This window comes from Balaenoptera physalus, assembly GCF_965194825.1.
Source record: "Balaenoptera physalus genome assembly, chromosome: 20".
NCBI lineage: Eukaryota > Metazoa > Chordata > Mammalia > Artiodactyla > Balaenopteridae > Balaenoptera > Balaenoptera physalus.
Genome location: NC_138901.1, coordinates 64,246,340 through 64,269,774, shown reverse-complemented (window position 1 = coordinate 64,269,774; position 23,435 = coordinate 64,246,340). Strand labels below are relative to the sequence as shown.

Below are 23,435 nucleotides of genomic sequence, written 5' to 3'. Positions count from 1 at the left end.
AGCCACGCAGACGTGTGGGGATGAGCCCTCCGGGCAGAGGGGACAGCGGGGTGGGGTGTGTAGGAGCCTCGGGCCCTGTGGGACCTTGTCGGTCGCTGTCGGGATCAGGACTCTGGCTTTACTCAGAGGAGAGGCATCGGAGGATGTGGGCAGAGGCGGGATGGGACCCGATGCAGGTTTTAAAGGATCTTCCCGGGTGGAGGGACTGAAGGGGCAAGTGGAGACCAGTGAGAGCCCACTGCCGAGCTGGAGAGGGTAAAGCTGACAGGCTGCCTGGGAAGTGTAACAGCGAGAGCCGTCCGGGGGGGTCCGAGGCTTTTGGAAGAACCAGCAGCCTCTGTGTTAGTTGGGGTCACTGTCTCATTTGTTCGCTGCCGACGTTTGATTCATGGAGGTGTCGGAGTGGAGACGAGGAGAGATTTGTATGACTTGCGTTTCTCAAGAGGAGGGAGCACGCCTGCCACGCGGGGCCGCGTGGGGAGCACCACGTTTTGGGCAGAAGGTAAACAGAAACCACGGTCTTTGTTGGGCTTTCCGAGGGAAGGGCGTGGGGGAGAGGGGGGCAAACCGGGTAGGGCCGGCTAGTTGGAGTGATTCGGGCGGGCCTGGGGCATGAGGCTGCCTGGCCCTGGGAGGATCAGGCCAGGGGTAGTGGCTTGACGGTTGCGTGAGGAGGTATAGCAGCGGTGTGGGCTCCGGGATGGTGGTCTGTGTGGGAGAACCACACGGGGGAGTGGGAGCCTTTGCCTCCCCTGAGAACGGGCTGGCTCTGGGGGGGCAGCAGGGATGCAGGAAATCAGAAGCTGTAGTTAATGTAATTGGCCCTGTGGTGAGCGGATGCCCAGCCGACGAATCCAGAATCTAAGAACGCACAGAGCCGTGACGGACAGCGGCTTCCGGGAAGATGCACCTGGACTGCGCATTCATCTCCAGTGCACGTGGCACAGGTGGGGGGTTCCGCCCCTCCAGCCGTGGGCGCTCGCGGCCACAGGCTGGTCCGGCGCTAACTGGGCCGCCCGTGGTCGCCCTGGGCACGTGAGGGTCGGGCGGTGGGTTTCTGGCGGCCGGGTCTGGGGGGCGATGTTGCCTGCTCCTGCCCGTACGCGTGGCCGCTCCCAGCTGGCTGGTGCCCAGGACGCAGCGGCCGACGGTGGAGGGGGTCTGAGGGGAGGGCATGGAGCTCAGTTTTGGACGCGTTAAGTCTGAGGGAAATACAAGTTAGACTCCAAGTGATGGTGGCCGTGCGGCCCTGAAATTCAGGAGGAAGGTCTGGACTGGAGATGAGGATTGGAGAGCTGTCAGCTTCTAGACAGGGTGTTTAAAACCATGAGATGGGGGCGCTCACGGATGGGAGGAGGGACCAGCGGTGGAAGCAGCAGGGTGGCGGGGGAGGCCAGGGAGCGGGGGTCCTGCGGGCCGCGGAGGCCAGGGAGTGGGGGTCCTGCGGGCCGCGGAGGCCAGGGAGCGGGGGTCCTGCGGGCCGCGGGACGGCAGGGCCTGCAGGAGAAGGAGGGACCCACTGTGTCCACGACGCTCAGGGCTGACCATGGGGTCCGGCCGCGTGAAGGTCACTTCTGACCTTGAGGGAGCGGCTTGCATGGACCGGTAGAGGCCAGTGGGAATCAGAGCAAGCGTGGGAGGGAAGGAAAGTGCTCAAAAGGTTTTGCGGGCAAATTATTTCATACTGTCTTACGTAATGAGGTTTTTTTTAAATTGTGGTAAAATATTCACAGTATACATTTACCATTTTAGCCACTTTGAAGTGTCCAATTCAGTGGCATTAAGCACATTCATCGTGTTGTACACCCATCACCTCCATCATCTCTGGAACTTTTCCATCTTCCCAAAGTGGAGCTCAGTCCCCATTAAACACCAACTCCCCACCCTCGGCCCCTGGCACCCACCCTTCTACTTTCCTTCTCTATGGACCCGACGGCTCCAGGGACCTCATGTAAGTGGAATTGCCAGTGTTTGTCTTTTTGTGACTGGCCTGTTTCACTTAACATGTGTCAGAATTTCCTTCCTTTTTAAGGCTGAATAATATTCCATTATATGTATAGACCACCTTTTGTTTATCCGTTCATCCATCAGCAAACACTTGGGTTACTCCCAGTTTTGGGGTATTGCAAATAATGAACGTGGGTGTACAAATTCCTCTTCAAGTCTCTGCTTTCACTTTTAGATACGTACTCAGAAGTGGAATTGCCAGATCATATGGTAGTTCTATTTTTAATTTTTGAGGAACCTGCATACTGTTTTCCATAGTTGGCTGCACCACTTTATATTCCCAGCAACAGCACACAAGGGTTCCACTTTCTCCGTGTTCTCACCAACACTTGCTCTCGCTCGCTCGCTCTCTCTCTCTCTCTCTATATATATATATAAAATACACACAGACACACACATACACACCCCGTCCTAACGGGTGTGAGGCGTTATCTCACTGTGGTTTTGATTTGCATTTCCGTAATGACTAGTGATGTGGAACATCTTTCCACGTGCTGTTGGCCATCCATATATCTTCTCTGGAGAAACGTCTACTCAAGTCCTTCATCCATTTTAAAAATCAGGTTGTTGTGTTGCTGTTGACTAATGACTTCTTTATCTATTCTGGGTATTAACCCCTTATCCAATATATGGTTTGCAGATATTTCTCCCATTCCGTGGGTTTCCTTTTCACTCTGTAGATAGTATCCTTTGATGCATAAATAAAATATTTTACAGTTCCAGTAGCAGCCACTTCAGAAGTTTGTAAACTCTTACTCAGAGATTCCTCGGGTGACATGAACACGCGAGGTTGGTAGCTGGCTTCCCAGGTTTGGGTTTGGAGGACCCAGACCTTCCAAGCAGGAAAGGCCCCGTTGCCTAGAAAACGCTTGATATTTAGGTTTTCTCCCTTGACCCTGGGAGTAGGCCTGATTACACAGTATTTATGAAGAAACAGACCCCCGGGGATTGCGAGTGAAGCAGACACAACAGCAGAGATGCCAGGACTCTTGAAAGGTGAGTCACATTCCAGGACATTTCCACCTCCCCAAATGTAAGCCGGTAGTGAACACACCTCCGTGGGCACAAGGGTGGTGGCAGTCAAAGCCGGGAGCCGCGTCTTGGGGCAGAGGGAATTAGAGGACCTTCCCCCTGCACCGGGCTAGGGCTCCACGCTTTCCTGGACTGCCCAGTTCCCAGAGGCTTTCACCTCCCATCTTCTCTGAACTTCACAGAGCCCGCAGACATAGATGTTCTCCTCGCTGTCTGCCTGTTACCCTGGGGTCCCTGGACTTCATATCTCAGCCCTGCCGTGAATAGCTTGAGCCACTGGGCCAGGCACTTTGCATGGCTTGTAACCTTGCTTTGTCAGAGGAGGAGGAGAGCGGCAAGCTGGAGCTTACGACACCCCTGTCCAACCTGGAGCCTGGTGCATAATAGGCGTTTGGTAAACGTGGGCTGAGTCTGGGGAGGATGTGACACCCCTGGAGGACACGTGACTGACAGTGGCTCTGGAATTCAAGGAGGACTTATGAGCAAGCAAACTTTATCTGTTATTTCATTTTTACAGCAACCATGTTACCCCCGTTTTCAGGGTGTAGAAACAGGCTCAGAGAGGTTAAGAAATTTAACCAAGCACACACAGTTATGGACCTTGGCTCTGAACACAGCATGATTTCCAATGACCTGCTCCCTACTCCCAACTTTGTATTAAAAACATGCAGGAAAGTTGAAAGAATAATTCATACACACACACCCCCTTCCCCCAGGTTCAACAAGTGTGAACATAATGCCACATTTCCTTCACGCTTTCTCTGAATATATATACACACACACACACACACACACACACACACACACTTGAAAGTAAGGTATAGACATCGTGACCTTTTACCCCTGTTGCGGGCTGAATGTTTCTGTCACCTCCCCAAATTCATATGTTGATGCCCTAGCCCCCAGTGTGATGGTATTTGGAGATGCGCCTTTGGGAGGTTTTTGGAGTCAATTGAGGTCATAAGAGGGGGCTTCTCCTAATGGGATCAGTGCCTTTATAAGAAGAATCACCAGCGAGTTCTCTGTCTCTCTTTCCCCCTGTGCACACTCCCCGAGGAAAGGCCTCGTAAGGACGTGGCAAGAAGGCGGCGGTCTGTAAGGTAGGAATGGGACTTGCACCAGAACCCAACCATTCTGGCACCCTGATGTGGGACTTCCAGCCTCCAGAACTGTGAGCAAATTAAATTCTTTTGTTTAAGTGAACGGTATTTTGTTATGGAAGGCTGAGCAGACAAAGACAACACCTGAACACCACCACGTGCATCTGCTAAGAATAAAGAAAATCTCCTACGTAATTACACCCAGGAAAATTAGCAATAACTCTGTAATATCTAATATTCTATCCAAAATCAGATTTTTCCCAATTGTCCTAAGAATGTCTTCTCATAACTGCTTTTAAATTTTTCAACCAGACGGGACTTCCCTGGTGGCGCAGTGGTTAAGAATCCGCCTGCCAATGCAGGGGACACGGTTTGAGCCCTGGTCCAGGAAGAGGCCACATGCCACAGAGCAACTAAGCCCGAGTGCCACAACTACTGAGCCTGTGCTCTAGAGCCCACGAGCCACAACTACTGAGCCCACGTGCCACAACTACTGAAGCCTGTGCGCCTAGAGTCCGTGCTCCGCAACAAGAGAAGCCACTGCAATGAGAAGCCAGCTCGCTGCAACTAGAGAAAGCCCGCACGCAGCAACGAAGACCCGACACAGCCAAAAATAAATATATTAAAAAAAAAAAATTTCAACCAGAATCCAGGCAAGGTCCACACATTATATTTAACATCTCTTAATCTAGAACAATCCTTCCCCCACCGCCAGCCCCTCCACCTACATCATTGACAATTTTGAAGACAGGCCACTTGTCCCATAAAATGTACCACTTTCTAGATTTGTCTGATGTTTCCTCGGGTCTAAATTCAGACAGTATTTTTTGGCAAGAATTCCGCATAACAGGTGCTGTCTATACTGCGTCCTATCAGGAGGCATCTGTTGGCAGGTAGTAAGGCTAGGTTGGGGACCCGCATTTAACCTCGACACAAAATAAGCCACCAGACTTTCAGCTCAGCGCCTTTTCTTTACACCAGCAAAGTCGGCTGCGCTGGGGGCCCGCAGTGCGGAGTCCACCGGGGGAGGGTCCCTTTGGATCTCCCACGCCCCGCTCCTGCACATCTTCGCCTGGCCTCGCCCCCGCCGGCCTGGCCACGCCCCGGCCCGGCCCAGCCCATCCCCCACCCCTCCCCAGCCCCGCCGGCCCAGCGGGCGGAACCAATAGCGTCTGGCACTGCGCTCGACGCCGCCCGCCCGGACTCTGAATCCCGGCGCGCCGGGCACACGCGGACGCCGTTCTCGGTGGGCTTCCGGCGCACGCTGATCTGCCGCCGCTGACGGGCCGGAGTTCGCGGAGCCGCTGCAGTGTGCCTCGCCTGTGCGCCTGGTTCAGCCGCCGCCATGGGGATCCTGGAGAAGATCTCCGAGATCGAGAAGGAGATCGCCCGCACGCAGAAGAACAAGGGTGAGGGCCGGCCCGGCGGGGCGTCTGCGGCGGGCGGGGGGCGCTGCCGGAGCCGGAGGGGCCGGGCGGGATCCCGAGGGCGCGGATCAGGGCCAGACCTGGGGGCCGAGTAGAGAACCCCAGCATACGGAGCAAGCATCCGACCCGGAGAGGCGGGGTCGGGGTTCGAAGCCGGGTCTCCTGGCGGGCGGGCCTGGTGGATTGGCGCACTGCTCCTTTGTGGGGGAAAGTCGAGGAGGAGACCCCCCACACACAGATACAGCCTCGCCAGCTTCCCGGAGCACCTCGGTGGGGTGGAGGCAGTCAGGACTTGAGTCTGGCGGACCTGGGTTTGGACCCCGGCTCCACCTCGTACCTGCTGTGAAAACTTGGGAAGTCACCTCACCTCAGTGAGCCTCAGTGTCTTCCTCTGCAAATGAGGGTAATAACCCCGTGCCCCCTCTTAGCTCACAACTAAGTTAAACCAGATTCTGTTTGCAAAGCACTGGATGCACGTGAGCACTCGGTATTAAAGTGAGTCCCGCAGCGTAGGTAGCACTTGATGAAGCATCAGATCTGGGCGCAGACTGTAAGGGCTGCGGGAGCTCAGAGGAGAGGAGCAGTGAGGAGAGGAGACCGGTGACACCCAAAAAGGCTTCCAGGAGGAGGTGGGACTTGAGCTGGTTGAGGGGAGGGGATTCCAGGAGAGGGGCACTGCTGAGGCAAAGGCACGGGAGCTGAGGTGAGCACGGCGTGTTCATGGGAGAGTGAGGAGAAGAGTCTAGATGAGAAGGAGGGTCTGCAGTAGTGGGAGATGCGGTTGGCTGTGGTGGGCGAGGCCCAGTGCCTGACCAGCCCTGCTGTGGGTTTGCAGGAGCAGGAAGCAAGCCGGTGGTTGGTCTCAGTGTCTGTCCTCCCTTGGCTGTGAAGTTGGGGGGGCTTCCTTCACTCTCATTCTGTAAATACTTGCGGAACCCTTACTAGGTGCCAGGCACTGCGGTTAAAGCGGTGAACAGCCGGCACATCCTTGCCCGCATGGAGCTGACCTTTCAGTGGACCCTCTGTAAACTGGTAGCTGAGTACACAAGATAATTTCAGCCAATAATAAACGCTGTGGAGACAAACTAGGGTGGTGTAGCAAGCGTGTCGGGGTAGGGGCTGGGGCTACTAAGGTGGGATGATCAGAGAAGACCACCATGAGGTGGGGACGTTTGAGCTGAGACCAGAATGAGAAGAAGGAACCAGCCATGCAAAGACCTGGGGGGAGACTGTTCCTGGCAGAGGAAACAGCTGGTGCAGAGGCCCTGAGGCAAGAATGAACTTGGCTTGTTGAAGGAGCTGAAGGTCTGGGGCTGGAGTGCAGGATGGGAAAGGAGTGGGCCAGTCGTGTAGGCCTTGTAGGTCATGCGAAAGAGTCCAGGTTGCGTTCTGAGGGCAGTGGAAGCTAGTCGAGGGTGTTCAGCAGCAGAGACTTCTGTTTTAAAAGTTCCCCCTGGCTGCCCTGTGGAGTATCATCCGTGGGGCTCAAGGAAAGTAGCGGAGAGGCCTGAGATGCTGCCGCTTTGGCAGTGGTCCAGGAGGGGATGTCAAGGTGATTAAGGGATCAAGACCTAGTCCTTCCCTTCAGAGATGCTCAGAGTCTCATGCGCTGGGGTGACAGAAAGGACCACGTGAACCTGACTTGCTGAGCCTGTCCTTGACCACTTCTCACTGCCCTCAATTCACTCATTCACTTGCCAAAACACTTCCTGAGCACCACACCGGAAGCTGGGGATCCTGCCCTTCTGGAGGGAGGGAAGCAAAGAAACAAGATTCAGTCGTCCCTCGGTATGGGGGAGGAGGGGGGATTGTTTCCGGGACCCACCACAGATCCCACGATCTGAGAATGCCGCATCCGATAGCCAGCCCTCCATGTCCACGGTTCCGCATCCACAGATTCAGTCAACCGTGGACCATGCAGCACTGTGATATCACTGGAAAAAATTCCCGTATAAGTGGACCCGTGCAGTTCAAACCCGTGTTATTCCAGGGTCGGCTCTAGTTTCAAATGGTGCTGAGAAGCCATGAAGACAACAAATGGGACCAGCGAGGGGCCTGGCAGGGGTGGGGGTTACTGCAGACAGTAATAATAACCAACTTGTATTGAGAGCTTGCTATGTGCTGGTCATTGTTCCCAGAGCTTTCTTTAATCACAGAAATCTGCTGAAGTCGTTACCGCTGCTGACGTCCCTATTTTGCAGATTAAGAAACTGATGCACAAGGAGGTTAAGTAACTTTTCCAAAGTAAAATGGCCCGGAATTTCAGGATGGAATTCCAACACAGGCTCTGAAGCTCTGCGTGACATTGCCTCTGTGTGACTGGGCAGGGGAGGCCTCTTCAAAGAGGTGACATTGAGCTGAGAAGGAGCCAGCCTTGGGAAGATGAGGTTGAAATGGGGTAGCAAGTGCAAAGGTCCTGAGGCGAGAATGGGCGGCTGGCCTGTGCGAATGAGAGGGACAGTGGTGGAGACGGGACGTGGCCGGGCCGGTCACCTGACCACAGCGACATGACATGTAGCTGAGGTCCTGTACCCCCGCTCTGCCGCCCTGCAATGCAGCTCCCCATCAGTAGTGTAACTTATGTACATGAGAATTTGGAAAAAATCGATATCAAGGAGGAGAAAAAGGAAAGTAATTTAGAATTAAAATAGGGTTTATTTCAATAAGTGAATGTAGGGGCACAGCCAAGATACAGTGGAGTTACAAGGAGGCGGTGAGGTGTTTGCAGCTCTGGGCAGAATCACCGGGCATGTGGCAGCCACAGTGCAGACGGTGCAGGCGTGTCGTGTGGGTGGCTCACGTCCCCTACACGAGGCCTCCCTGTTGGCAGCCTGGGGTCCCAAGCAGGCAAGCCCGTCTAGGTGAAGTTTCAAACAAAACATGCCACAGTCTTCCCTCAGCATACACAGTAGTTTCACTCCTGGGAACGTCAGTGTCTGTTAACGCTGTAAAAATGCCCTGTGAGGCTCTGGGCCCCAGAGGTCCTAATCCAGGCTCCCTCTGTGGCCCTGTGACACGGGACAGTTCTTGGCTCTGCTGGACTGACTTACACCTTGTAGAGCTGCGGGCTTCCCCGGCTCCTGCCTGATAAGTGCCCGTGAAGACTTCACCGTCACTTCACCATTGCAGCGACACCTGAAAACGCCCTCCAGGATGCCCCCAGGAGTGGTGCCGCCCTGGCTGAGAACCGCTGACATTGGGTCGTGTCTGTCTGTCGGTTGCTGTCTGGCTCTGAGGGTCCCGGCCCGCATTCGGTTGCGTGTATTTGGTTGCATACGGGACCCTCCCAACCCACCCGGGACACTCACCTTCCATCTTGTGTTGTCTTTTAGCCACCGAGTATCACCTGGGCCTGCTGAAAGCAAAACTCGCCAAGTATCGGGCCCAGCTCCTGGAACCCTCCAAATCGTCCTCATCCAAAGGCGAGGGCTTCGATGTCATGAAGTCGGGCGACGCCCGCGTGGCGCTGATCGGCTTCCCCTCTGTGGGTAAGGTCAGTGATGGGCACCGCAGGCCTCGGGGAGGAAGATGGCTGGTCTCCGCTCTGCCGCGGCCGCGCCCCCTCCCTCCTCTCTGAGCCGGCTCCGGGGCGCAGGAGAGCCAGCCTCCCCGGGCCCGGCGGGGACTCTCCAGCAGGAGAGGCCCCGCTGGCCTCTGCCTTGTCCCCGAGCACAGACGTTCACTGAGTGTGCGCCTCGTGCCGGGCACGTTCTGCCCCTGCCCACTCAGCCCCGAGCTCGCGGAGGAGAGGGAAAGGGCAGGCGCGTGGAGCGGGGCGGCTGCCCTGTGAGCAGGTGTGTGAGCAGAGCCCCGAGGAGAGGACCTGAGGCGGAGGCCATCGGGGAGCGAGGGTGGCGGGGCGCCTTGAACTGACCGGTGTGACCCCCGGGCGGCCGGCGAGCACAGCCAGGCTTTGACTCCTAGGGTGTTGCCGTGGATTCGCTCGTTTTAGCCTTTTCTTTTGATCTTACTTTCCAGCCTGCAAGGCCTTCTCTCCCGGGTGAGAAGCCCAGGCCGGGAGGAGCCACTCTAGTGACCGAGAGCTGTGCCCTTGGGGTCTGGGCCCTGTTGGGAATCTGGGCTCTCTGAGCACGGGAGGGCGCGGGCCGCCCTCCTGCAGGGGCCAGACAGGTTCGAGGGTATCCCCCAGGTTGGCCTCTGGCAACCATGGCTCTCAGGGCCGCCCGTCTGTCCACACCTGTCTACCCCACCAGGTTTTTACGTTTCCTCCAGTTTCCAAGAGGCCCCCTGGGCAGAGACTTTGTGATCTGAGGCCTGTGATTCTTTCATGAGCCCTGTTTTGGGTTCCAGGGGCCTGAGGGCGTGTGAGTGAGCTGTGCCCCGGCTTCCGGCTGACTAGGATGTGGGCGCCGGGCCGTGCTGGGCTGCCCTCCTGGCACTGCCCGCTGCTTTGCTGGCCTCTGGGCCACAGCGTCCATCACTGTGTTCGCCGCGCTCCCCCTGCCTTGTCACCTTCTTCACGAGGTCGGGACCGGGACGAGGTCCAGGGTCCCCAGCAGAAGCAGGACCGAAGGCCGGGTCTCTCAGTCCCGGCCGAGTGTGGCCCCACTCCCACCGTGGGCCAGCCGCGAGGTCCCATCCGGATCCTTCCCCGCTCCCCTCCCTCCCTCGCAGCCCCGCGCCACCGGCCGGCGCTCTCAGGCGGGAGGGTCCCTGCCTCCGTGCCCTCCTGGGAGCAGCCGCTGTGTGCCGTGGGACCGACACCTGCTCCAGGTTCTCTGGGCCCAGGAGGGTCTGGAGGGTCCGTGGAGCTGGGGATGGGCCCCAGTGTAGTGGGGGAACCCCTTAGGAACCAGGTCCCTGTGTCCACCCGAGGCAGGCCTGAGGCCTCAGGCACAGGGCGGCCCTGTGGTGTGGAACCCCCCAGGCAGGGCCAGAGGTGACTTTTCCAGCTGTTCTCGTCACATCCCAGTGGGGGGATGGGGGTCTCCCTGCGTCGCAGGCTCCCACAGCTGGGCTTCTCCTGGAGGTGGGGCAGGACCCCCGCTGCAACGACATGCTTTCTCCCAGTCTACCTTCCTGAGCCTGATGACCTCCACGGCCAGTGAGGCTGCGTCCTATGAGTTCACAACCCTGACCTGCATCCCTGGGGTCATTGAAGTAAGTCGGGGTTTGCCGGATCCCAGGAGGGAGGGTGAGCGTGTGTGTGTGTGTGTCGTGTGTGTGTGGTGTGTGGGGGAAGGCTCTGGGCTGAGCTGGGGGCTGGGGCTGCCAGGACCCCAGAGACGCCTGGCCCGTCCTGTAATCCTGGCTGGTTCCGAGAGTCTGCCAGCATGCACAGCTCTCGTCGGTGCCCCTCTGTGCCCCACTGCCCTGTACCGCCCCGGCTCGGGTCACCTGTGGCTGGCTGGCTGGCTCCTTCTGTTCCCCGAGAAGCTTTGGAGCCTTGGGCAGCTGGGGCTCTGTGGCCGTGGGCCTCCCTCCGCGAGGTGGTTTCCCTGTGAGGAGCTCTTACCGTCAGCAGTGGCTGCTGGGGGCTTATAGAAGCGCACGCCCTCCAGGCGGCCCCTCGGCTCGTGGGGCATGGTCTGCGCCAGGCTGGCTGGGGTGGGGACGTGGCTCAGACTTGGCCCGGGAGGCCCCTTCGCAGCCCGCCGGCCCCGCCTTACCTCTTCTCCTGCATCCTAGTACAAAGGCGCCAACATCCAGCTCCTGGACCTTCCTGGAATCATTGAAGGCGCAGCACAAGGTGGGAGGGGGAGCAGGTGGTGGGGGCGGGGTGGAGCCCAGGCCCCCCTGTGGGCGCCTGGGGACGGTTGACGGGAGGGTTGGGCTCACAGCCCCTCCCAGGGCCCAGTGCTCTGTTCCCGAGGGACTCTGACCTCAGAGCTGAGGGGACCGAGGCCCAGGAGGTGGGTGACTTGCCCAGGGTCACACGGCTCACCAGGCAGCTTTGGTTCCCACGTCCAGTGTGTGGTGGACCCCGCCAGGGATGGGCGCATGGCAGTGGAGCCCTGTTCTCTGAGATGGGACACGCCCTCGGCTTTGGTGGCGGGTGGCTGCCCGCTGGGGTCATCCCTCCCTTGCCAGGTGCCAGCTCCGTGCGGACCGTTGGCTCGCTTAATCCTCTGACACCCCTGTGACTGAGCGAGTGTCGTCATTTCCTTCTCACGGCCGGGAGGAGCGCGGGGACGGACGGCTGAGCGTCTGCCCGTCTGCCCGTGCCCCTGTGGAGTGCGGGACTGGAGTTGGAGCCTCCTCCTGGGGGTCCCATGCCCACCGCCCTCATCAGGGCGAGGTCCTGCCTACTTGGATTGGCGTGGGGAGCGATGGTGGTCCCCCAGGAACCTGCCATCCCAGCCAGCAGTAGGAGGCCTGGCCCCCGCGGGGGAGGCTCACCCGCTGTAGTCAGGAGGCCCCTGGAGACCACCGGGTCCCCTGCTGTGACCTCAGTCCCCAAGTGGCTGTGTGACCGTGGCCTGGTGCCTGCCTTCTCTGGTTGTCTGATGGCAGGGTCTGACCTTGGTGGCGGCTCCTACAGCCCCTCCCCCTGTGCCGTCTGCTGCTTTCTCTCTGTAACCCTGGTTCCGGGAGGGGCAGACTCGTCACATCCTGGAACCACGTAGCTTTGTGGTCTTGGGCAAGTGGCTGAGTGTTGCTGAGCCAGGCCTCGGTTTTGCCGTGTCTGGAACAGGCAGACAACACCGACTGCGCGGCGTGGCTCTGCGGGTGGAGGAGCGCCCAGCTCAGGGCCCACGGCGGGGGGGCAGCGGGGGGCGCTTCTCCTCCCCAGGCGCTGGTGTCGGGGTTCCTCCTAAAACACATTTCCACGAGTAAGACGGGGCTCAAGACAAGTGCCAGCCCGGGGGTGGCACGTGGCAGAGTCCATGCGGGTCTGTAAGGGGCAGGAATCTATGCGCCGTGGGCTGGGCGCGTCCCGCGGTCCTGCCCATGTCGCTGTGTAACCACGTTCCTCCCTCCTGACCAGGGAAGGGCCGTGGCCGGCAGGTGATCGCCGTGGCACGCACAGCCGACGTCGTCATCATGATGCTGGACGCCACCAAGGGAGAGGTGCAGAGGTCCGCAGTTGGGGCGGGGCAGGCTGACAGCCTGGGAAGGCCCTGCGGGGGGAGCGGGAGACTGCGGCTACCGCCCGTGTGTCCCTGAGTTCGTGGTGGGTGGTCCCAGGGCTGCTTGGCCCTCTGCCACGTGGGAGCAGTGGCAGGACTGTCCACGGCTACACCCAGTGCAGGCGGCCTGGGGCAGCCTCCCCGAGAGGCTTGTGTCTGGAGGATGGGGCTGTGCCGTGCCACCCAGGCTCTGGCTCCTGCCTGCAGCGGCCTGGGTGCCCCGTTGCCGCCCAGAGTCTGCCAGGAGCCCGGCCCCAAACAGCAGAGCCTTGCTCACGCCCTGGCTTGCGGCTGAGGGCACAGCAGGCCAATCTGCACCCTGGCCGCACACCAGCCGATCTCCCCTCGGACCGGCCAGAGGGTCTGGGGCTCCTCCTCAGCACCTTTGGTTGCTGGGAGGGGACGTTCGGCGGCTGGTGGCGGGTGCGGGAGGGCCGGCTGTGGAGAGTGGGGGCTGCACGGCCTGCCCCGGGCACCTGTGAAGGCCACGGGGGCTCCACCAGGTCCCTGCTGGAGAAGGAGCTGGGGTCGGTCGGCATCCGCCTCAACAAGCACAAGCCCAACATCTACTTCAAGGTGAGGCCTCAGCCTCTGAGCCTCGGCGAGGGGGTGGGACCGGCCGCGGCCCGTGGGGCGAGGAGTGCGGGCTGCAGCTGCCGCCGTCAGCATCACCCCCCCCCCTCTCCTCCAGCCCAAGAAAGGAGGCGGCATCTCCTTCAACTCGACGGTCACGCTGACGCAGTGCTCAGAGAAGCTGGTGCAGCTGATCTTGCACGAGTACAGCATCCTTCCCGGGGGTGCGAGAGGCCCGGGTGACGCAGACTGCCCACACCACCCAGCTCCGCCCAAGCCGCAGGAAAGCTGCGGCCAGCTCCCATGAGGCACGTCTGTCCCCTTTGCCTCACGCTCCCCAAGCTTCGGGCAGGCCGGGCCGCAGCTGTGCACTCCTGGCTCCTTGCAGGGTACGAGGCCGGTCACGTGTGGAAGGAAGACGAGACGGCGAGGGACAGGGCCTCCTGGGCTGGGGAGGTCTCGGGGAGACCCCGGGGGGTGGGGGGTGGCCAGGCTGGGGGCGGGGGTTGGAGCGGAGGCAGGGTGGCCGCAGGGGGAGCTCGCGTTGTAGGGGAAGCGGGACCAGCGCTCCGGGCTCTGGAACTGTGGCTGCCTTGGCGATCCTGGCAAGTATGTCGCTTCTTCTGTTGTAACGGCAAAGATTTAAAATATTGATTGAACCCCTTACACGTTGTGCTTCCTTGAGAAAAGTGAGGGAGCTCCCCAAACGGTAAAACCGTGAAAGCAGGTAACCTTAAGGTCCCTCTCGGCAGTGTATCTCGCAATCGGCTGTTTCAGGCCCTGCTGGGGCGGGGGGGGGGGGGGGGGGGGGGCTGCTGGCGTGCAGGTTGCCCTTAACCCTAGCCCCTCAGAGATCTTCAACGCGGAGGTGCTCTTCCGAGAAGACTGCTCCCCGGACGAGTTTATAGACGTGATCATGGGCAACCGCGTGTACATGCCCTGCTTGTATGTAAGTGGTGCCAGCCCCCGGGGCAGCCATGTGGGAGGGGAGCCCTCACCCCAGGGGCTGCTTGAGTCCCGCAGGCGCCTTGGGCTTGACCCCGCAGTGCCAGCCCAGCCTCTCTGGGTGGCCGGGGGCCTCAGGCCCCTTCATCCTCTCCCCATCCTTGAGTCAGCAGGTGGGGCCCTGTTGCCGCACTGCTCTGTTCCTCTCATTCCCCAACACCCCCTCCCCCTTTCCAACCCCAGGTTTATAATAAAATCGACCAGATCTCAATGGAGGAAGTGGACCGCCTGGCCCGGAAACCTGACAGCGTGGTCATTAGGTGAGGCTCGCGGCCGCCCTCTCTGAGCGGGAGTCCATCTGTCAGGCCTCTGTGCGCCCCGGGGTAGAGAGGCCATCCCGGTAGCTGCTGGTGACCTTGGCCGAGGCCCCCCGTAACCTGTCTGGGGCAGGTGGGTGATGGGGTAAGCTCTGGTTAAGAAAACAGAAGGACTTCATCCGCCAAGGTCTGGGAGTGAGAGTGGTTAGCGGCTTCGTGGGTAGCAGTTAACTGCAGACCCCCAGAGGGAGCCAGGCTGTAGCCCGCTGCTCCTGAGGCCCTGGAAGATGTGGCTTCTGTCACCTCCGCTGGGAGGGAGAAGGGACTGAAGTCCTCGGGTGGGGGCTTCTCAGAGGGGTGGGTCCCGGGAGCCGCCTGCGCTCTGGCCCGCCATGGCCGCGGGGCCCTCTGTCGGGCCAGCCTGGCTTTGTGCCCACCCTGCTGGCTCCCCAGCTCCACCCAGGTGCTCTGTAGCGTCACGGTGACTCTTGGCTCTTGGGGAGCGGGACCTTGGGGACTGGGGAGGAGGGGGGTCCTGGGCCCACGCGAGGACTGCTTCCTGGGCGTCCCTAGCGGCCACGAAGAGCAGCGGCGAGCGGGTGTCCTTCCCGCAGGACAGCTCAGCTCCCCTCCTGCTGCTGCGTCCGGGCCCCATCCTCAGGGCCCCGCAGGCCGCCCCTGTACCTGCTCACGTGCATCGCAGGGGAGGGCGGGTCCCCACTCAGGGCAATACAGCGGCAAAGGACCAAGCCAGGGGTCACCGCATCGCTGAAACCCCTGCCGGACAGCCCTGGGCCGCTCGGGGGGTGGGCTCTGCATTGTCATCCGCTGCCTCTGGCCACCCCAGCTGCCACAGGTGCCCTGTGCCCTCCACAGGGCCCCGGAGAGACGGCAGGCTGTGCTGGGCGTGAACGTGACAGTGACAAGAGGCGTTGGCAGCTGAAGCGCCGTCAGGCCTGCGGTTGTGCTGCCCCATGGGCGCCAGCTGGGCCGCACTGGCCTGGGTGCCGGGAGCCCTGGAAGCTCTGACCGGCCCCTTCCTCCCGGCAGCTGCGGCATGAAGCTGAACCTGGACTACCTGCTGGAGATGCTCTGGGAGTACCTGGCCCTGACCTGCATCTACACCAAGAAGAGAGGCCGTGAGTCAGGGCCGCGCGGCCCAAGAGGCGGCCGGGCCTCCCCCTCCCCCGGGTTGCCCAGCCTGCGCGAGGCGCCCAGAGCCCCGGCCCAGCCAGTCTCTACACGACGGCTTTTCTCCCGTCTCAGAGCCGGCACCACCCTCCACCACAGCCTGTCAGAGGCCTTGGCCTGAGCCCCTGTGGCAAAGAATGCCGAGTTCTGGGGCTGCTGGTCTTGAGGGGGATGTGGGGATGGGACAGACACCGCCGGCGGTGGCTCCCCGAGCGGTGACATACGCTACATCAAGGCTTTAGGGCACGGGGCACACGGGCCTCTGCGACATCCCACCCCTGTGCACATGCCTCACACCCCACGGCCTAGTGGCCGAGTTTGGGCAGTTTGCATCGACCCTGGCCGTGTCCACAGAGGGAGATGAGGCTGCCCGGCCGGGGCCGGTCCAGCCCGGGTTCTCCTGCGGGACCCCTCGGCCGGGGCTCTTGTGGCTGATGGGCTTGCAGGAGTTTGCACGCTGGACTGGGGTGTAGTTTGATTTTCTGTGTTGAGTCAAAGCTGTAGAAGTCTGTTCAGGGCTCTTAGCGAGGGTGTGCCCGGGAGTGGGGGAAGGGCAGGCCAAGGCCGGAGACTGGAAGGGCCTCTGTTTCCTGCGGAGGGGGGCTGCGTGGCAGTGGGCGCTGACTCTGCTGACTTCCCGCCCCGCCCCGCCCCGCCCGTCTATGCAGAGAGGCCGGACTTCACGGACGCCATCATCCTCCGGAAAGGGGCCTCTGTGGAGCACGTGGTGAGTTGAGGAGACCTGCCCAGGCCGGGGTCGGGGGTGCTCTGCCCATCGCCCGGGGTCCTGCCTGACGTCCTCCCGGCCCTCAGCCGCCGCGTTGCAACTGGGTGCTGGACACGTGTCCCGCCAGCCGGCTGCAGTTAGGGGGCAGCGTGGAATGGGGTCCAGCGGGTAAGGCACTCGGCTCGCTGCCCGGCGCGGGGAAGATGCCTGGGAAGCGGTCGTCACCATCCTGTCCCGCCAGGGCTGCGGGGTCCTTGGGGCCATTCAGGCGTTCGGTCAGTAGAGCTGCCGCCCAGGACGATTCTGGGTTGTGCGTTCCCAGGCGTGTCTCCCCAATGCTTGCCCCCACTCGGCCCCCCGCACAGCCCGCCCCTCCACGCGCCCCATCGGCTCCGCCCCCGGGGGCTCAGCGCACCCAACACGCTAGGGAGCGTCAGCACCCAGCCGGAACTGGGGTCCTTGGGGGTCAACAGATGCCAGCCACCCGATCCTGCAGCTGAACAGTCCCACACAGAGGGGAGTGCAGTGGGGGGTGGCACACGCCCTGGCCCTCTCAGGCCCTGTCAGGACGTGGGGCTCCCGCCACACCTGGCGGGACAGCCGCAGAGGTTGGGAGCAGAAGTCTGTTCCAGGCAGTGGGGCGGCGGGCGCGAAGGCCCGCGACGGGAGCAAACGTGGACTGGGGGCCGTCGGCTGCCAGCTGGCACGGAGGGTCGCAGCGTCGAAGGCAGCAGGTGCTAGAGGGTGGGGAGGGGCCTGCGGAGGCCTTGCTTCCAGAGCCTGGATCTTGTCCCAGCGAGGGCTGCCTTGCCGGGCCTCAGCCCCTCCTGGATGCTCACCTGTCACAGGTGCCATGCTGTGCACACAGGCCTGCCTGGGTGCCGACCACAGACCCAAAGTAGAGAAGCCGGTCAGACGTGGGCTTGCACCCTGGCGCCCACATACTAACACTGAGGGGTAACCTCATCTGGGGGTAACTGAGCCCCCGGGGCCTTTGCAGTCCACCTAGTGCAGCTGACAAGAGCCTTGCCTGCACAGGGTCACGGGCCATAAGCCCCGGGGCAGAAAGGATCTGGCAGGGCCGTCAGGGGTGAGAGGCACTGTGGGCTTCAAGGGTCTCCCATCCACAAACAGTATTAAACAGGATGACCTTAGGGGACTTCCCTGGTGGTCCAGTGGTTAAGACTTGCGCTTACACTTCAGGGGGCGCAGGTTCAATCGCTGGTTGGGGGGCTAAGATCCCACATGCTGCACGGTGCAGCTGAAAAATTTAAAAAAGAAAAAAGGTGACCTTGGGCGGCCTTCCATCCTCCCTCATTGCTAGAGACACAGGTGCGTAGGAACGCTTCTCTCCAGGGACAGCCGTGGAGCAGGCTCTGGGAAACAGCTCCTACTGACCTCGGTGTCAGGGATGCCAGGGCATGGTGGGACCTGCAGCAAACTGGAGGGCACCCTCCCCACCTGCCTCGAGGGCTCCCAGGGTCCCGGGACGACCCTGCAACTCTGTGACCCTGAGCTTGTCAGGCAGGTCTAGTTCTGTCGTTCGGGGGCAAGCTGAATAAAACATCAAGCGCACTTGCAGGCCAGAGCTGACCTGGACCGTCAGATTTCATCTTTTGGTCTAGAAAACAGCGAGTGTCGGGACGGGTGTGTGTGTCTGTGCTCGTCCCTGCCGGCAGTGTCCTCTGCCGTGGCCACGCATCCTTGGTCACCCAGAGGAGGCCCAGATCAGGGTGGCCCCCCGGAAACGTTCCTGCAGGCCTGATGTCTGGGCTCAGGCATTTGGTCTCTGCCCAGGGCCTGTGAGGCTGTGAGCACGTGGAGGACAGGCGACGTTGCGCTATCCTCACCCCGGCTGCCTCCACCGCGCCCGCCCAGCCCGTGCAGCCAGGGGGCCACATTCTCAGGGGGAAGAGCTGGCTGCCCTCCCAGCTCTCTTCCCTTCGGGCCTCCTAACAGCGCTGGGTTCCTGTGACCTTTGTCCCTACTCGGGAGTGCTACAGGACGTGGGCCGTCCTGGGCTGGGGGGGTGACGTGTTATGTGGGGGGTTCCGGGTCAGGGCGGCAGGAGGTGAGAGAGGCAGGCCCGGTGGGGACCCTGACAGCCGCCCTCATCCACCTGCCAGAGCACCTGCCCTGGGCCCAGCTGCTTCCGGGCACAGCCCGGGCTCACCATCCGACTCTCTCCCGTCCCCCAGTGCCACCGCATCCACCGGTCACTCGCCAGCCAGTTCAAGTACGCGCTGGTGTGGGTGAGTCTCGGGCGGGAGGTGGGCAGGGTCGCCCGGGGCAGCCCCAGGGTCAGGCAGGAGCTCCCGTCCTTCCGCGTGGGGACTGGGGTGTCGGTCAGTCCTGCTCTGCGGGGTGTGTGGTTTGCATGCTGACCCAGACCGGACACGGCCCCTCCCGCTTTGGGATCTGGGCCGGCTGGACCGCTGGGAGTCCTGCTGTCAGAGGCTGCGGGGTCTGCTGGCGCTGGGACCCCCACTCTAGACCCCCCCACCTGCACCTGCACCTCCACCCCCTTCCAGTGACACTGTCGGCCTCGGCCGGGTGGGTACAGAGGCTGATGTGGCCCCCCGTCCCGCTCCCCACTCAGGGCACCAGCACCAAGTACAGCCCGCAGCGGGTGGGCCTGACCCACACCATGGAGCACGAGGACGTCATCCAGATCGTGAAGAAGTAGCGGCCCCGCCCCTGCCCCCCGTGGGACTCACCGGAGCCTAAACTGGGAAAATACAAATGCACCCCAGAAAGGGGCCTCTCACGTCTCTGCTGTTTGCAGAAATTTCTTCAATGGGCAGATGGTGGAGAGCATGCTGGGGCCTTGGGATGAGGTTGGGGATGGGCTGGGCTGGCGGCGTTTCCCGTGAGACTGGACTCTGGAAGGGGTCCTATTTGGGTCCCTGGGCCTGCGCCGTCTCCCCCCCGCCACCCACCCCACCCCCGGCCCCATCCAGTGCAGAGTGAGCGAGTTGCCCACCTGCCCCCCGCTAGGGCCTAGTGCAGACGGCTGGCCTGGTGCCGGGCGGGGAGCTGGGCCTACTTGGGTCCCTGGCGGCCCCTCAGCTCCTGCCAGCTTCTCTGGTTCTCAGGGAGGGCGCTGCCCAGGACAAAACCCCCTATCTGCCCCCCGTCCCCGGGCACCCCCTGCCCAGCACAGAGCCCAGGACCCAGCCCGGTGCAGACACCTGGGCTGGGGGATTTGGAGTCTGGGCTCTGCGTCTTCTCTAAATACCACCCCGCCCTGCACCCGCAATCTCTCGGCTCTCCTTCCTGAAATAAAAAGTGGAAACAATGCCTGTTCACTAAGGACGGTTTTGTAAGTTTGCCTAACTCGGTTGCCAGGTTGGGTCGGGGCAGCCGTAAGCGTGTGGAGCCTGGGCCTCGGGGGAGCAGGCCCAAGCCTGGGGTTCAGGGGGGCCTCTGTGAGGAGGGGTGCGAGGCGCCGTGCGGGCCTGCGAGCAGCCTGGGCTCCAGGGGCAGTGACTTGCCCTCGGCTACACGGCTTGTGAGCGCAGAGCTGGGATTTGAACCCCAGTCTGAGGCTGCTGAGCCCATGAGAAGACTCCCTCCTGGCCCTGCAGCCTTTGGGGCAGGTGGCAACAGGTCTTCGGAGGCACTGGGCTAGCAGGTAGGGGCAGAGGCCCTGGGGGGTTGGGGTGTGGAGCAGGCCCACTGCCCAGCTCTCCCGGCTGTTCTCGGCTTCTCTGTCAGCTGCTCAGGCTCCTTTCCGGTGACAAAACAGGAATAATAGACATTATTAAATATGCATGGGGCCCCAGGCGGGCAGCGTGGTGGGCTGGGCTTGCCGCCCATGATACAGACACAGCTTCTCCACTGGCGGCCGCATTCCTGGGGCCTGGCCGAAGGACCCCCGTGGGGCGGCATGCGGGCAGGGAGCAGGCCACTGGACCCAGGTAAGGTGACCCGGCCCTGGACCCCTGGGGGGTGCAGGGGGGAGGGGGAGGGGGCGGTGGCTGAGCTGTGGCCTTGCTCCCTGCGACTGTCTCAGCATTGGTTTCTTCATCTGTAAAATGACATGATCGATGCCCAGCGCAGTCCTCCTCTCGGCGACAGTGGGCTGCTTACCTTGGCTCCTCCTGCCACAAGGCCTGGCCACAAGGTCCCAAGGGAGGGTTTCTGCCTGGGTGATGGTCACTGCCGCTTCCTGCCTCAGGTTCACAGGGCATCAGATCCAGGCCTGTTGTGTCCCCCAAGCAGGCTGGGAAAGGATGGAGATAAGGCCAGAGGTCTGGGCCTCCTTGGCCAGTGTGGGCTTGGGGGGCAGGGTCTGAGGCTCCAGTCACTGGGCCCCCACGTCTCTCCCGTGGGTGGGCTTGTTTCCAGGGCAGTCTGTGCGTCTATGGTGGGTCCTTGGCCTCCTGGATCTGTGGTCAGCATCGTTAGGCTGTCCAGCCTGCGCGAGGGTAGGTCGGCATGAACTGGCCTCTCGCAGCGCCTCGTGCTGGGGGAGGCACCCCTCAGGCTGGTGAAGCCCCCCAACACCTCCCAAAAGTCCCTGCCCCACACCACCAAGGTGCACCCCAAAGGTCAGCCCCTGCCCCAGGCGCCCCCCGTTCCCATCACTCATCCTCCTGGGCCTTCTGTGCAGGGAGGCTCTGGCCAGGGTGACCCGAGGTCCCTTCTGCTCAAACGGCCTGTCTTTATGAAGGTCAGCAGTACCCACACGTCCCTCTGCCCTGGCTGCAGGGCTGCGCTCCCAGGGGGCCTGGCCTGCAGCTTTACGAGACTCAGGTGCCAAAGGGCTCAGGACACGAATGTCCCTCCACGTCCCCGTATTCGTCCCTGTGTCCCTTCCTCTCCAGCTTAGACTCCCCGCTTCCTCATCTCAGAAACCTTCTTTGGCAAAAATCCCTAAGCTCATCTGTCCTCCTCAAGATCCCATCTGGCCCGGCCCCGGGTGGGTGCTTACACCACCCAGGGTGGGCGTCTCCCTGTGCCACTGACAGCCTCTGAACCGGCCCTGCCCCCTCGAACCCCGGCTGGAAAACTCCCAACACCCCACACTCATCTGCAGCCACCCCTCCCTCCACGATGGAGAGGCCACCTCAGGGCCTTCACGCCTCTCGCGTGCTCTCTCCTGGGTCTGTCCTGAGGATTTGCCAGCGGGTCTGTGTGAGCTGGCCGGGGCCACCATAACAAAGTGCCCAGGCTGGTGGCTTAAACAATGGACAAGATGTTCTCACAGTTCTGAAGGCCGGAAGTCAGAGATCGAGGTGCCCTGAGGCCTCACTCCTTGGTGTGCAGACGGCTGCCTTCCTGCTGGGCCTTCACCACTGAAAACACACTCCTCCTGGATGCATCATTCCCTGTGGCCACCCCCTCCCCCCACCGGTCACGGCCTGGCTTCCCCACGTCCACCCTCTGCCCTCAGCTTCCCCAGCGTGCCGCCAGAAGAGCTCCTGCCGAGGCCACATGCCACCCGCTGTGGAGCTGCGAGGTTTCTAGTGTCGTTTCCCTGGGCCCCTCCTCGGCAGCCCCTCCCCGCCTCCTTGGCACACAGTCCTTAAGGCCGGAGTTGGGGTCCCCCCTTCTCGCTCTGTCCCTCTCCTAGACAGCCTCGCCCCTGTCACCGCCGACCTGCGGGGCTAAACCGCCTCCCCAGCTCTCCACCCGGATGGCCCACGGTCACCCCAAAACCTTCTGTGTCTCAGGCCAAACTTGTCATCTTCCCACACCTCCCACCTGGCCTCAGGCACCAGGCCAGCCCCGAAGGCCCCGCACAACCCTCTCTGGGGCTGCCCACTGGACTTGAGCGTGGCCCCCGCCACAGCTGACCCTGGCACAGCCACTGTCCCCCGCGCCCCATCCTCCACACAGTGGCCCAAAAGCTTTTGTCCAGGACGGCCACGCAAGAAGCAGCGTGAGGCTGCAGGTGAGCGCAGGACGCTCTGGAGCCAGGCGGCCGGGTCCTCGCTGTGGTCCCTTCGCTCAGCGACCTAACCTCCCTGACACCTGTTTTATAGACCCTCCATCTACACAGCGGGAAGGGCAGCTCCCACCTTACACACTGTGAGGATCCAGTGAGATCCTGGGGGAGAGCATTTGGCCCTGAGCCCGGCACGTCGGAAAGCTTGGCCGTGCTGGTTACTTTTATTTTCAGACCTGCTCGCAGCATCCCTGACAGCTCAAAGCCCTGTCACGTTCCCTGCTGCCATAGAGATGGAGACCACAGTCCGACCCCAGCTCCCACGGCTTCACGTGGCTGGTCCCTCCTGCCATCCTGGCCGCTTGCCACTCCACATGCCCCATGTCACTCCACCTCTCTCACCACCTGGCCTTTGCACATACTCTTCCATCTGCCCCAACACTGTTCCCTCTTCCATCTGATTAGCTCCCTCATCCCTCAGATCTTGGCTCAGGGTCAGAAACTCAGGGAACCCCCTGGCCTCCCCATGCAGCGTCCGCCCACCTGCATCGCGGCCTGGCCTTCACGGCTCTTCCCATGGCTGTAGCTCCCCCCTCGTTGGTGTGGCTTTTCACTTAACATCCGTGTCCCCTGGACACTGGGAGCTGAGTGGGGGCGGAGGCCGTGCCTGGTTCTGCTCGACTCTGTGGCCCTGTGGAGCCCAGTACGGTGCCTGGCATGCGGCAGGTGACACACGAATGAGTGAGAGACTTGTTCCCTGACACCTGCTCTGTGCCTGCAGCAGAGGCCGGGGACCCCAAGAGGGAGGCGGGACCCTGAACCAGCCAGAGAAGGGGGCTCCCCTTAGAGACTGCAGGGTGCAACCCCACCCCCCGGCTCCACGTGACATTTGATGAAAGTGAGGATGGGAGGGGGGCCCAGGGACACCGCCCGGAGCCACACCTCTGCCTGCCCACACTGGGGGTCCTCGGCGGCCTGGGGTTTGCCCAGGAGAACAGCTGGGAGGCCAGCACTGGACGGTGGCCAGCGACTCACCGGGCTGCAGTGAACCTCAGGCAGGCACCTTTGGGCTCCGAAGCCCGCTGTCCAGATGAAGAGACCGAAGCTCAGAGCGGCCAGCCCAGCCATAGGA

At 61.7% G+C, this 23,435-nt stretch overlaps 1 protein-coding gene across 4 annotated transcripts; it reads left to right on the top strand.

The window, feature by feature from the left end:
• Positions 1-5,353: 5,353 nt before the first annotated feature.
• Positions 5,354-19,708, top strand: DRG2 (developmentally regulated GTP binding protein 2). Of its 4 annotated transcripts, none has more exons than XM_082440270.1 (13): positions 5,354-5,548; positions 8,899-9,054; positions 10,557-10,687; positions 11,216-11,276; positions 12,516-12,606; positions 13,161-13,233; positions 13,349-13,439; positions 14,082-14,179; positions 14,419-14,495; positions 15,543-15,631; positions 16,352-16,410; positions 18,609-18,646; positions 19,010-19,708. In XM_082440270.1, exons 1-13 carry the CDS (start codon positions 5,485-5,487, stop codon positions 19,047-19,049), a joined length of 1,068 nt encoding a protein of 355 aa, XP_082296396.1. In that variant the 5' UTR covers positions 5,354-5,484; the 3' UTR covers positions 19,050-19,708. The 4 variants fall into 4 exon arrangements, with proteins under 4 accessions (XP_082296396.1, XP_082296397.1, XP_082296394.1 ...); XM_082440271.1 differs by having other exon boundaries at positions 18,609-18,662; positions 18,942-19,070; XM_082440268.1 differs by having other exon boundaries at positions 5,358-5,548; positions 18,609-18,662.
• The last annotated feature ends 3,727 nt before the right edge of the window (positions 19,709-23,435 follow it).